The sequence below is a fragment of the Antechinus flavipes genome, chromosome 4 (assembly GCF_016432865.1).
Source record: "Antechinus flavipes isolate AdamAnt ecotype Samford, QLD, Australia chromosome 4, AdamAnt_v2, whole genome shotgun sequence".
In the NCBI taxonomy this organism is placed as follows: Eukaryota; Metazoa; Chordata; class Mammalia; order Dasyuromorphia; family Dasyuridae; genus Antechinus; species Antechinus flavipes.
The window spans coordinates 148,842,737-148,856,072 of record NC_067401.1 but is presented as its reverse complement, the minus strand read 5'-3'; the positions used below and the strand labels follow the sequence as shown (position 1 = coordinate 148,856,072).

The following is a 13,336-nucleotide window of genomic DNA, read 5'->3' as shown; positions in this document are numbered from 1 at the left end:
AGGGATAGAGTGCCATGGCCTTGATTCTACCCAGCAGGAATGAGTCAGTGCCCTCCTTGGCACCCCCTCTATCATCATCAAGTGAATGTGGACCTACTCTGGATCTTTCTGCTTCCCTGTGCTAAAATCCCACCTATCTGTGCTATAAGACAGGGATGCTTCAGGCACAAACCTGTTTCCTGATAGGGCAGAAGGAAATTCAGATTCATAGAATATTTGTCAAGTGCCCAATGTATTGACCATCATGGAAAATACAAAGATGAATTAAAAAAAAAACAACAACAACTGTCAGAACTTAGGAACTCACAATCTAATAGTAGGGCAGGCTGGGAGTCTGGCATGGGCCAGCAGGCAGATAAATTTGCTGCTAAATACCAGACCTTAAAAGGTTTTTTGTTTGTTTGTTTGTTTGTTTTGTCCCTTCTTCCCTTTCAAGATTTGGAGGCAGCTAGATGGCTTAGTCAATGGAGTGCCAAATCTGGAATCAGGAAGACTAAGTTCAAATTCAGCCTCAGACACTTAAGTGTGTGACCCCAGGCACTTAAGTCTATTTGCCTTTATTGAGTAGAGAAGGAAATCACAAACCATTCTAGTATCTTTGCCAAGAAAACTTCAACAAAATGGTCTAAAGGGTCACTGAACAACAGCCCTTACCAGGGAGGACAGCCCAAAGGTTTGATAGAAAGGTAATCCCTGAAATCATAGTTTACTTGCACAAAAGTCTCTTTCTCCAACCCTTAAACCCTAGGTGATTGCTTTCCTTACCAACATTCCTGACTCCACTCCCACCCTAACTTCCTCATGGCGCAACAATGCCAGGGCAAGATAAGGACCAAGGACAGAGAATCAGTTTGCAAAGTGAAAAGCTCTATGAGGTGGGGGAAGGTGACTTGCAGAAGGAAGTAGTTTAATTTTGGAGCTACTTCCTCAAATTCCATTATTATCTCAATTTTCCTGGGGATTTGGTAGCTGTGGTTCAGTACCACTTCACATTTAATCTGGATCTCATGTCTTTTCATGCACAACAAAGATCTAGAGGATCTAAAGCAGAAAGGTGGGAGACTCTTGATCCTTTAATGTCCTCTTTTTTGAGTGATAAGATCAAACTGGTATATTAATCCCCTGAAGAGGCCAGCCCCAGTAGTTGCAAGAGAACTGTGTCTTTTGGCCAGAGTAAGGATACACTTGATTTGAAAGAGTGGAAAGGACAAAGCAGTGGTCTTGGTCCAATGATCTATAGCTGTAGAACAGATTTTGAGATTCTCATTGGGTATAATATGTGAGACTTGTTAGAGTTCTCTTCCCAACCTTATGTAACCTACCTGTCTCATGGATAAATTGGATGATCTATTGGAGTCTGTCTCTTTATCTGTCCCTGATATACTTAGTAGCACCAAACTGTATCAGATAAAAGAGAAATGGGAAGAGGTCTAGCCTGAAAATCAAGACATAATTCTAATTCTGTCTGTTACTATGTGATTGTGGGTAAGTAACTTCTTTTAATGAGATTATTGGAGTTGATCTCCTTTCCAATTCTAAAGTTCATTGTGGGAAAACTTCTATATACCCTTAGATTTGCACCTATTCCTACTAAACATTTTCTGTTTAGGGAGGATGGACCCAAAAAAAGTACCCAAATTTTAGACAGGTAGGTGAAGTGTGTATTACCTAATTGTCAGTAAGATGCATAAAAATGGATTTAATCTGGATTTCATGTCTTACCACCCAACCCCTTGCTCATATGCTGCTAAACACAGTCTGCTGAAGCAAGTAGGATTCTATGGGAAAATTATTCTTCAATGCACATTATCTTCTTTTACTAGACTGTGAGTTTCTTGAGAGCAGGGACTGAATTTTGCATCTCATATTTACCTGTAAGTGAGAATTTAGTGGTTTCCAAACACTTTCTTCACATGAACCTTGGGAGGTAGACAGGGCAAGGATAATTTTCCCCCTGAACCCTAGACAAAGAAAAATAACTTGTCAAGGTTTTGAATCCAGGTCTTCTGCCTAAAATCCAATGTTTGCTGCTATATTATGTTGTCTTTCTTTTTTTCTTTTTACATTATAAGTAAAGGCTTTGGGGGAGCAAGGCAGTTAAGGTTAAGTGACTTGCCCAGGGTCACACTGCTAGGAAGTGTTAAATATCTGAGATCACATTTGAACTCAGGTCCTTCTGACTCTATTCTGGACTATCCATTGTGCTGTCTAGCTGCCCCTTGTTTTCTTAATCTTATCTGTACACAGTCCTGCTCATAATAGGTTCTTGTTACACATTTATTGAATGAGTCAGTCAGCAAGGGTTTATGAAGCACCTGCTATTTGTCAGGCACTGGGATAAGTGGTAGATATACCAAGACAAAGCACAAGAGTCCCTGCCCTCAAGAAGCTTACATTCTCTATTTGGGGAGACATATAGAAATAGATACAAAATATTTTTTTAGAGTAGACCAGTGATTTTATTTTTAGAAGGAATTCTTGATAAGGAACCTGCCCCTACATATACAGATCAAGATCTGTTTTGCAACTTAGTGTTAATGAACCTATCTAGGGATACTTAGAGGTTGTGACTTGCTGAAGGTCATATACTATGTATAAGAAGTAGGACCTGAACTCAAGGCTCCCTAACTCTTAAGACCGTCCAAACTCTTCTGATCATATAATACATATCAAGAATTTGAGCACAATTCTAATATATGTATATTATTTATGATAAACATGTACTACTAAATTAATAATTGCGTGTATTATATAACATACACAAAATAGAAATTTTTAAATGAGTAAATAAAATATTTTCATTATGATTTCATTATTAATGAGCTAAACACCTTTTTCATTCTCATGATAAATATTAATGATATATTAATCAAACAAGCAGTTTTTTAAAGCGTTCACTATGTCAGGCATACATTCAGTACTGGCGTTACCAAGAAAGATACAATATAATCGATTGAATATGCTTCATTAAACATAAAAAATTTGTGATATGGTAGTTCAAAGGTCTTGATATAAGTACAGTTTATTTGGATATTCTAAATGGCTGAAAAAGGATACTTCACAAGAATACATATGGCTTCAAATTCAAGAAGCACATTGTTGACTACACTTACTAAATCATGATTCTCATTTTTCAGTCCTTCCACCAATGATAAGCAGTGGTTTTTGTTGAATATAAACTAGCAAATTTCTCTTTCTTGATGTCAATTAATCTCACAAACTAATTGCATTTTTCTATTTTTAGCAAATGGATTCAAAATCCACTAAAAGTCTTCAATGGGAAACTTTTTTAATAGTTCAGAATATTTCCAATTTTTAAAAAAATGTACAGATATAAGCATTGCCCCTGCATTGCTACAGACATAACAGAACTCAAGTAGATGCTATCTCCAGAAGTACCAGTTCATGATGGAGTAGGTTGGGGGATTTCTGGGAAGAGGGAGCTGAAGAGAATAAATTTAAGAGTTTAATCTCCATCTTGAACCCAGGTGGTGGGGCAGTGCCAAAATTGAGCCATGTGCTGAATCAAGGGGTTTGTGCTTTCTTGCTCCTCCTTTTTCGCATTAACAGACTGTCGCATTACCACTACTACTGCTGCAGTTGTTTTGGGTGGACAAAAGTGGGGTTAAGAGACTGCCTGACAGCTAAAATTGAAGACTGGCAAAATGGTAAAACATTTTCATCCCTACTATTTTGTGGTGGGGATGGGAATAACTCCCTATAGTTGCTCAGCCCTTACCTCTTTTCCATGAGGGGTTTAAAGAATTAAAATCAGAGGAAGCCATTTTTGCTCTTCATTCTATCCAAATGAACTGTTCTTCCCTTTGCCCACTCTCCTTTCATTGGTATTTTTTATTCTTCTTCATGTAAAAGAAAATCTGGCAGTCATTAGCCCATGTTGTGTGATTAGTGTTAGAGTGAATAGAGATTTGAGGAAAGATTTAGATCTGGTTAGAGAGAGAAGAAACATTTCAATTCACTCGGAGGTGCAGAGTAGGAGAGAAGAGCAAATTCAATACCTGGGGAATTTACAATTAAGTTTCATTGAAATAATATTCCTAAACCAGCCAGCACAAGTTTACATACAGGGCAAGATGGGAGTCAAGCCAATCCATTAGTTTAGGTTCAGTGTTCGAACAAAATGAGTTATTCATTAGTCATTTGAGAGCGAAACACATAGTATTACGATACATACATGCAAAGAATATTTACTAGATACTACAGCATTGAATTTGGGGAGATGGGACTTTCTCAGTCTATATGGAAACATACCTAGTCAGGGAAGGGTGTGGCGAATTATGGTTTTAGACAATTTCCAAGTCTGAAGGGTACCAACTCCATCTGGATGAACTTTCTTATGCCCTTAGATGACCTGGGAGCCACATTGTTTATCCAGATAGAGGTTAACAGAAACAAAGGCTTGAGCCTTAAGCCCCCTGGCTATAATATTCTCATAAGACAGGTTAATAATATATAAATTGATCACCCAGACCTAATAAGGCCTTGAAGCAAAGGTATGTTCTGGAAAAGAAGGGGGAGGTCTTTATTACTAGGTATACCTTATATATGGCATTCTTTTCCAGTGCTTACCTACACATAGAATTCTTCCTATTAAACCTGCAACAATGCCCATATTTTCTGGTAAAATGACACAGCAGGAGATACTCCTCTTATTTTCCTTATGCCTTTTATATGTATAATATTCTTTCCATGAAAGGTTAGTGCCCTAGCTTCTGAAGGCTCAGCTGAGTATTCTTTCAGCTTTACATGACAAGATTTTCATCTTATTAACTCTATTCTGTGGCAGCCTCTTGTATTTGTTACAGGATAAATATAATAACTTTTTTTCTATTTCCTTAGTTTTTTTTTTTTTTTTTTTTGATAGGTAACATACCTAGTTCATTTTCAGAAGGAAGAGATTAAGTACCTCTTAAGATGTGGTCAAGGAAAAGATGTGTAAAATGAGGCAAAAAGGTCAAGAACAATAACTAGGGAAAGCCCATCAGATTTGGCAATTAAGACCTCATTAGAAACTTTGAAAACAGTTTAAGTAGAGAAAGTATCAAAAATAATGAACTTGAAAGCCTGGGAGACTGGGAAGATGATAGTGCTCTAAAAGAAATAGTGATGTTCAGAGGGGTGGGTCTTTGGGAGGTTAGGCAAAACAATAAGATATCAAATACATATCTACGTTAGTATTCATCTTATATTAGTTTACCCCACAAAAACAAAAAAAAGGCAAAGTAATATAGGTAGGAAATCTGATTTTTGCCCTAGATGGCAGAGTTCACCTGTTGAAGAGATTTAGGTGTGAGAACGGCGGAAGGAGAGAGGAACAAGGAATTTTGCTTTCCAGCTGCTGAGCAGGACAGCCCCAAGTTTAAGTGACTACAGCTCTAATTGGGTTAAGTAGGACATACTGCAGGCCAGGAAGAATGGAAATGGAACAGGACCCTGTTAATCTTCCTAATCTCTTATGGGTTTTTGTCCCACCCCTTAGGGTCAGCCCCCAATTTTTGAAAACATTGTTCTAGACTATTTAGCCAGCTCTAGATCAAATTTACCTTCATACAAAATAAAATTTAGTGGAAAGAGGAGGAAGCTAATGGAATCAGGAAAGGATCATGTAGAATAATGGTGCTTGAGGTGAGATCTGAAGGAAATTAGGACTGAAAAAGGCAAAAGTGAGCGGGAGTGAATTCCAGACAAAGGAGGGCTGTTTATGCAAAGGCTCCAAGAAAGATGGAGGTCTGTGTGTAAGGAAGCCAAGCTGGCAGGACTGAATAAATAATAGGTTCCATTGCTACAGTGCTTCAAGGTTTGCGAAGTGCTTTCCAGTGATTAATTTCATTTGAGATTAATACTTGGTAATTAATTAATCCGGACAAGACTCCTGGGAGTTAGGTGCTGTTATCCTTCAGTCTGAGTCCCCACAGGCGCCAGGATCTCTGTCTCCCGTCTGGCCCAGCCTAGAAATCCCGTGCTTTTCTCCCTCAGCCATCGCCCCGCTCTCCATCACACTGCCCCCCTCTCCTCCCTCCCCCCCCCGCCCCCATCTGCGAAGGGCGGCGCTTGGCCACACCCCTTCCGCCCGGCTGGGGGCGGTGTCAACGCCGCCTTCCGCTCGGGAGGGACGGAGATGCGGCGCGGGTGTGGTAGGTGCTGAGGGTCGGGGGTCGTAGTTGGCGGGTCCCTGCGTCCGCTTCGCTTGTCCCTAGATCAATCCCGAAGCGACAAGTGCCGGGGACCCTCTGACTTTGAAACCCGTTGCTTCTGTCCATGCGCCTGCTTGAGTCTCCCTGCTCTCTCCCCCGTGGTGAGATTTAAAGAAATCGAGTCCCGTTTCTTTTGTGTGTTGCTTTGATCTTTGTGAGACCATGTGGGCTGGGAGAAGAGATTCCCCCAGAACACTGGCTCTGGAGTCGGACCACCCACGTTCAATCAACCAACCAGCCTTTATTGTGCTCCTGCTGTATGCCCCGCCCTGGGAATATACAGAGCGAGGGAGGAAGTCCCTCAAGGAGTTTACCAAAAAAAAAAGAAAAAATGAGGTGCTGGAGGTGGAAAAGAACATATTTACATGAATTTATGCAAAATAATTAACGAGGGAGAGGGGAGTCAGTAAAGGGATCCTATAGGAAGTGGTGCTTGAACGGAGTTTTGAAGGAAATAAGTACAAGCCAAGTTAATGAGCATTTATTAAGCACGTACTGTATGCCAAGCACTGTGCTAAGTACTGAAGATATGAAGGTAATTCCTCCAGAGACTCAGTGTAAAGGATGCAACGTGCAAATGACTTTGTACAAACGAGTTTTATGCGGAATGAATTGGAGATATTTGCAGAAGGCATCAGCATTAGAGGGTCCAGGAAAGACTTTTTGAACAAAGTGGAATTTTAGTACCAGAAGTCAGGAGACAGAAATAAAGGGAGGATGGGGGAGGAAATATGCCAGGCATTGATGACTCCATTCAGTGGGAAAATGCATTGAGAAAATGGAATATTATGGGGCCAACATCATTGAATTACAAAGTAATGGGAAGGGGGGGAGGAGAGGAGAACAAGGCATAAGAATACTATTGAGATTGAGAAGGGAAAAGCCATAAAGCCAACCAGAGGATTTTGTATTCTATCCTGGAGATAGGGCACCCCTTGGTTTCACATTGACATGGTCACACCTTCACTTTAGGGAAGGCAACTGTCAGTGGAGTGGAAGATGAATTGGAGTGGGGAGAGATTTAAGACAGGGGGAACAACCAACAGGCGGGTGCAATAGCCTGATAAAGCCATCATTCTGGGTCCACATACCAGCGCAGTGGGTTGAGTCAAAGGAGAGAAAGATATACATGAGAGATGCTCCATTAGTTCATCTGTTGAAAATCAATAAATTGGATATAATGGGTGCAGTAAGGAGTCAAGCATAACATCTAAGTTTCAGTTTGGGTAACTGAGGGGATGATTTTGCCTCCAGCAGGAATAGGGAAATTTGGAGGTCTGTTTTGGATGTTCTTTGAGCTAGTTTAAAATATCCCATAGGCAATTGGAAATATGGACTCAGGAATAAGAATAGGACCAGATAGATAGGTTTAGATTATATCTGAATATAGATAATAATTAAACCTCTTAGCTGAGATTGGAGAAAGAAAAGGGCTCAGGACAAAGCTTTGAGCTATTTCCAAGAGCTATGGAGTGGGCGATGACCCAGAAAAGAAGATTTTGAAAAGAGGCTGGGTCAGATAGGAGGGAAACTTGTGTCCTGCTTTTTAGCCCATCCCCTTCCCCACCAGATGAGGTGACAAAAGGTACCATGCTTTCTAGAGTCCCGATGCTGGGATGAAAAAACATACCATCTTAGTGGAGGAGTGCTGAAGCAAGACTCCTGAGGATGGTTAAAATATGGAATCCATTTACTCCAAATTCTCTCCCCCTTTTATGCCCTCATAACCCAATGCAAAGGTCATACCTCACCCACAGTTCCCCCACTCTCTGTGGCCCTCTATAGAAAGCATATCAGGATCATGAAAACCCAAGAAAGGTTTTCCTTTCTTTCTCTAAGAAAGAGAAAGTATCTGGGAGGAAAGAGTGACCAATATAGTGTCAATCCCTGCAGAAAAATCAAGAATACTCCTTACTGATAGGCCCTCACCTTTTCAAAAAAAGAAGAAAGATGCATTTTTTCATCTTTTTTCATAATTATGCAAAATTGAGTTTCATTTAATTGTTCTTTCTGTTTATATTGTTATAGTGGTTATTTACATTAACTTCTTGGTACTTCATCTTTGATGATTTTTATAATACCTCTCAATTTACTCTTTGGGCTACTTGAAATTTTAATTTTTAGTAATATTAATAAAGAATAATTTTATCATTCATTGATTGATGACTGACAATGTTTTCAAAATTGCACAGTGCTTATATACATGATTCCATTTAAGACAGCAATCTGTGAGGTAGAATAAGTTGAATTATAATTTATCAGTATTGTTAGAAAAATGTTGTTTTTAGGTCAGATTTTCTTTTAGATAGCAAACTTGTGGTCACAAACATTGAGGTTTCTAAATATAGTCCAGATCATTTTCTTAGTCTTAGTCAATTCTGGTCCAGCTAATCTGCCATGTCAGTCTGGGATGTATGTACAAAGGAACCAATGTAGCTGTCTATGTTACTGCATGAGAGCCTGGAGGAGTAGGTATCACTTTTCCCATTTTTCTTCTTGATGTTTTCTGTATGTCTTTATAGATTATCTGCCTGTCTGACTCTGCTGCTCATTCACAAACACTTTGGCCATGAATGCAAAGCCTCGAATTCTGCCAGAGGGAGGACGGCTCCAATATCTGCAGGCATTGGTCTCTGAGTTCCAGGAAACAACAAGCCAAGGTGAGGGGGGACTCTCAGAATTAGGTCCTTTGCCTTGGGCTGGTATCCTTTGTTTCCTACTCCCTTCAAAAAACACAATTTACCTGCCATTTATTATTTTAATATTTTTGTTACAAATTAGACTTCGTTGTTGTTCTTTGTTCTCAGAGAATCAAAATGACATCATTATGTTGGGATTAAGATACGGTGTGTCTGACTTGATCAGACTAATATAGGCTTGAGAAGCTTTACCACATGAACATTTGGAGTGGAGATGTCTCTAAATCAATGTGTCTCATTGAGATACTGTAGCACAATATTAGAGTACAGGGCCTGTGTGTCAGGAAGTCCTGAATTCAAATTTGATCTTATTTATTTGCTTGTGTAATCCCAGGCAAACCACTTAATCATGTTCATCTCAGTTTCCTTATCTGTAAAATAAATTGGAAAAGGAAATTGCAAAACCACTTCAATATCTTGGCCCAAAACCCCAAACTCATGAAGAGTTGGATGTAACTGAACAAGAAATACAAATTAGACAGTATCGAATGACCTAGCAACTCCTTAAGACTGTAAGCTGAAATAGGAGTATCAAACTGCTTTAGAATAAGTTTGTCACTAAAAACTCCCTACAGCAATGAAATCACAGGTCCAGTCCCTAGCCCTTATTTTATTTTATTTTAATAATAGCTTTTTATTTTCAAAATATAAACAGACAGTTTTCAAAATGCACCCTTATACTCTTTCTCTCTCCCTTTTCCCACCCCCCCAACAGCAAGTAATCCAATATATGTTAAATTGCAATTTTTCTATACATATTTCCAAAATTATCATGCTGCACAAGAAAAATCAGCTCAAAAAGGGAAAAAAAAAGAGAAAGAAAACAAAAAGCAAACAAACAACCAAAAAAAAGGTGAAAATGCTATGTTGTGATCCACATTCAGTCTCCACAGTCATCTCTCTGGATACAGATGGCTCTCCCCATCACAAGACCATTGGACCTGGGCTGAATCACCTCATTCTTGAAAAAAACACATCTATCAGAATTGATCATCACATAATCTTGTTGCTGTGTACAATGTTCTCTTGGTTCTACTGACTTTACTTAGCATCAGTTCATGCAAGTTTCTTCAGACTTTTCTGAAATCATTCTGCTGATGGTTTCTTATAGAACAATAATATTCCAAAACATTCATATACCATAACTTATTCAGCCATTCTCCACTTGATGGGCATCCACTCAGTTTCTTGCCACTACAAAAAGGGCTGCCACAAACTTTTTTTGCACATACGGGTCCCTTTCCTCCATTAAGATCTCTTTGGGATATAAGCCTAGTAGAAACACTGCTAGATCAAAGGATATGCAAGATTGATAGCCCTTTGGGTATAGTTTCAAATTGCTCTCCAGAATGATTGCCTATCCCTTATTTTGGAAATAAGGAAGTATATGTATATATAAAATATCAACAGTGTTATGTTTATTACACAATTTTAGTCCATCAGAAAGACAAATCTCCCCTAATGGGAACATCACCTTTTTAATATTTTGCTAAGTGTATTTTTTCTTCTCAACCAAAATTATGTCTTTAAGTTAAAAAAAACAGAAATAGAAAGCAATAGCGACATACTCTTCTGACAAGTTAGTTTCTTTCATTATGTGTTTTCTTTTTTCCATCATTACCTATGGCCTCATTTCATTTTTTCCATTATTAAAAGATCCTGGAAATTATCTTCTTGGATAGGTAAGCATATCACTTAAAATTAGCCAGTTAGAGTGCTCTGAAGAAAAAGGGGAGAAAAAGCTGAGGGTATCACAGAACCTGAGGGTGAAAGAGACCAGTGATTCTTTAGTCTAACCCCAACACCAAAGGAATCCTCACTCTATCATACTTAACAAATGCTCCCCCAGATTCCATTTGAAGACCTTCAAGCAGGGAGAATCTGGTATCTTTCAAGGTGTGGCTCTCTTCAACAATGAGATGATTCAAACCAATTCCAATTGTTCAGTGATGAAGAGAGCCATCTATATCTAAAGAGAGGACCATAGGAGCTGAGTGTAGACCACAACATAGCATTCTCACTCTTTCTGTTGTTGTTTGCTTGCATTTTGTTTTCTTTCCCAGTTTTTTTTCCCCTTCTTGATCTGATTTTTCTTGTGCAGCAAAATATCTGTATAAATATGTATATGTATTGGATTTAACATATATTTTAACATATTTAGTATGTATTGGACTACCTGCCATCTAAGGGAGAGGATGGAGAGAAGGAGGGGATAATTTGAAACAGAAGGCTTTGCAAGGGTCAATTGTATAAAATTACCCATACATATGTTTTGTAAATAAAAAACTTTAATAAACTTTTTTTTAATTAAAAAAAAATAGTATCTCCCAAGGGAGGCCATATCACTTGGGGGTGACTCATTTTTTTTTTCTGAATTGGTCCCCTTTCAATTTCCACTTTTTTCTCTATCAAATCAAGTTTGTAGCCTTTTATGTACTTGAATCATGCCTGGTCTTCCATTCTCCCAACCACCACTCCTTTTCCCACTTCTCTCCCAAATCTTCTTCACTTTAAACATGTCAGGTTCCATATGTCATGGACTCAGTGCCTTTCAGCATCCTGCTGCCCTCCTTGGGTCATTTTTCAGCTTATTGATGTCCTTCTTAAAACAGAGCACCCAGAAATGAATGCTCTGGCACACATCTGGATTACACCAGATAAGTCTGACAAGGACAGACTAGAATTACACCATCACCTTCTTGTTTATGGGAACTTTTCCCAATTAAAGCAGCCCAAGATCACATTAAGATTTTTTTGGTTGTTGACTCAGACTGCATGTATACTAATACCTCCCCCCCTTCCAACCCCCCCCCCCGATCTTTTCCAAACTGCTGTCTAACAGTGCCTCCCTTTATTGAAATTCTTTTTTTTTTTTTTTTTTTTTTTTTTGGTATCCAAGTTATCCTACATTTATCTTTATTAAATTCCATCTTATTAATCAGTTTATTAAAGAGCCCAATGCATTAGCTTGTCAAGATTTCTTTCTGGATCCTGACTCTCATCCATTCTACCTTAGTGTTACTGACAAATTTTATGAGGCTATCATCTAGGATTTTTTCCAAATCATTTGACAAGCACAAACACTCCTGTGGTACTCCACTGAATATCCTGCCATGTTTTCATTGAAACATTAGCACCAGTCTTTGAATTTGGCTAACTAGTTCTGAAATCATCTTATATTATCTAATTCATATCTTTCCATCTTTTCCATAAAAATAGTATGAGATATATCAAAATCTTTGCTAAATTCAGCATCTACTCCTACATTTCCCCTCATTTGTCAGTTTAGTAATCCTGACAAAAAGAAGATAAGGTGGGCATGAACTGTTCTTAACAAAGCCAATGCTATTATCTTATTAGAATCTTGTGATGGACCTATGCAGTAATACTATAGGTGTCACTACCCCATTTTACTAATAAGAAGATGAGTTCAGAGAGGCTAATTGACAACCCTTAGTCACAAAGCCAGTACAATATCAATCAGAAGTGAGCTCTGAACTCAGCCTTTTTGTTATTCTAGGTGTTGCCCACTACCCAGTATACTATCTCTTAAAATAAAATATTTAACTACTTAAGACCAAATATGCTTGAATGTTTCTTAAATTCATAAGACAGAGATTTAGGGTCTAGAGGCCCAGAAACTTTGGGTTAGGGACTCAGACTAGCTGCAATGATCAGAATAAATAACCTGGACATCAGACTTGGGAGCAGGTCATATGGCCACTCCAGTGAAATTAGAAAAATCTTTAGATGACAGCCCCTAATAAAGTGCTTGACATACCATGGTTTTAACAAAGGCTTGTTGGGGCAGCTAGGTGGCACAGTGGATAGAGCACCAGCCCTGAAATTAGGAGGACCTGAGTTCAAATCTGGCCTCAGACACTTAACACTTCCTGGGCAAGTCACTTAACCCCAATTGGCTCAGCAAAAAACCAAAAAAAAAACTAAAGGCTTGTTGAATGAAGCTGAGCTAAATTAAATTTTAGGACCTGCTCTGCTTGAGAAGCTTTGTGAATCACAGTTTGCCAATGACATTCAGAATTCCACATTCATCCAGTGATTTATTTAATAAAAAGCCTGCAAACCCTTTTAAAAAAAAACCCAAACCCAAAAATGAAAGTCAATGCTGGCTTTTCCTAATCACTAGTTCACTTCTAGATGTTCACCAACCATCTCCTTTAATGAACTGATCTAGGTTTTTCTCAACAATTGAAATTGAGCTCACTGGTCTAAATTTTGTACACTTTGTCTTCCTTTTCTTGAAAATGGAGATGACATTTGCCCTTTTTTTCCAAACCCATGGACTCTCTCAGTTTTCAAGATCTTTCAGATAACACTGACAGTAACTCTGTGATCACATCTGCAAATATTTTCAGAACATGAGGCTGTAGGTAGAGTTCATCTGGGCCAGGTGAATTCTCT

General features: G+C 38.6%; 1 protein-coding gene across 4 annotated transcripts in view; it reads left to right on the top strand.

Annotated features, from left to right (window-relative positions):
• Window positions 1-13,336, top strand: part of ARMC7 (armadillo repeat containing 7) — a 37,109-nt gene that overhangs the window by 656 nt on the left and 23,117 nt on the right. Inside the window, exons 1-2 of one of the 4 annotated variants that reach the window (XM_051995129.1) lie at window positions 6,078-6,155; window positions 8,738-8,875. In XM_051995129.1, coding sequence (XP_051851089.1) covers window positions 8,785-8,875 — 91 coding nt within the window. In that variant the 5' untranslated portion in view covers window positions 6,078-6,155; window positions 8,738-8,784. The other 3 variants (XM_051995132.1, XM_051995131.1, XM_051995130.1) reach the window with 3 other exon arrangements.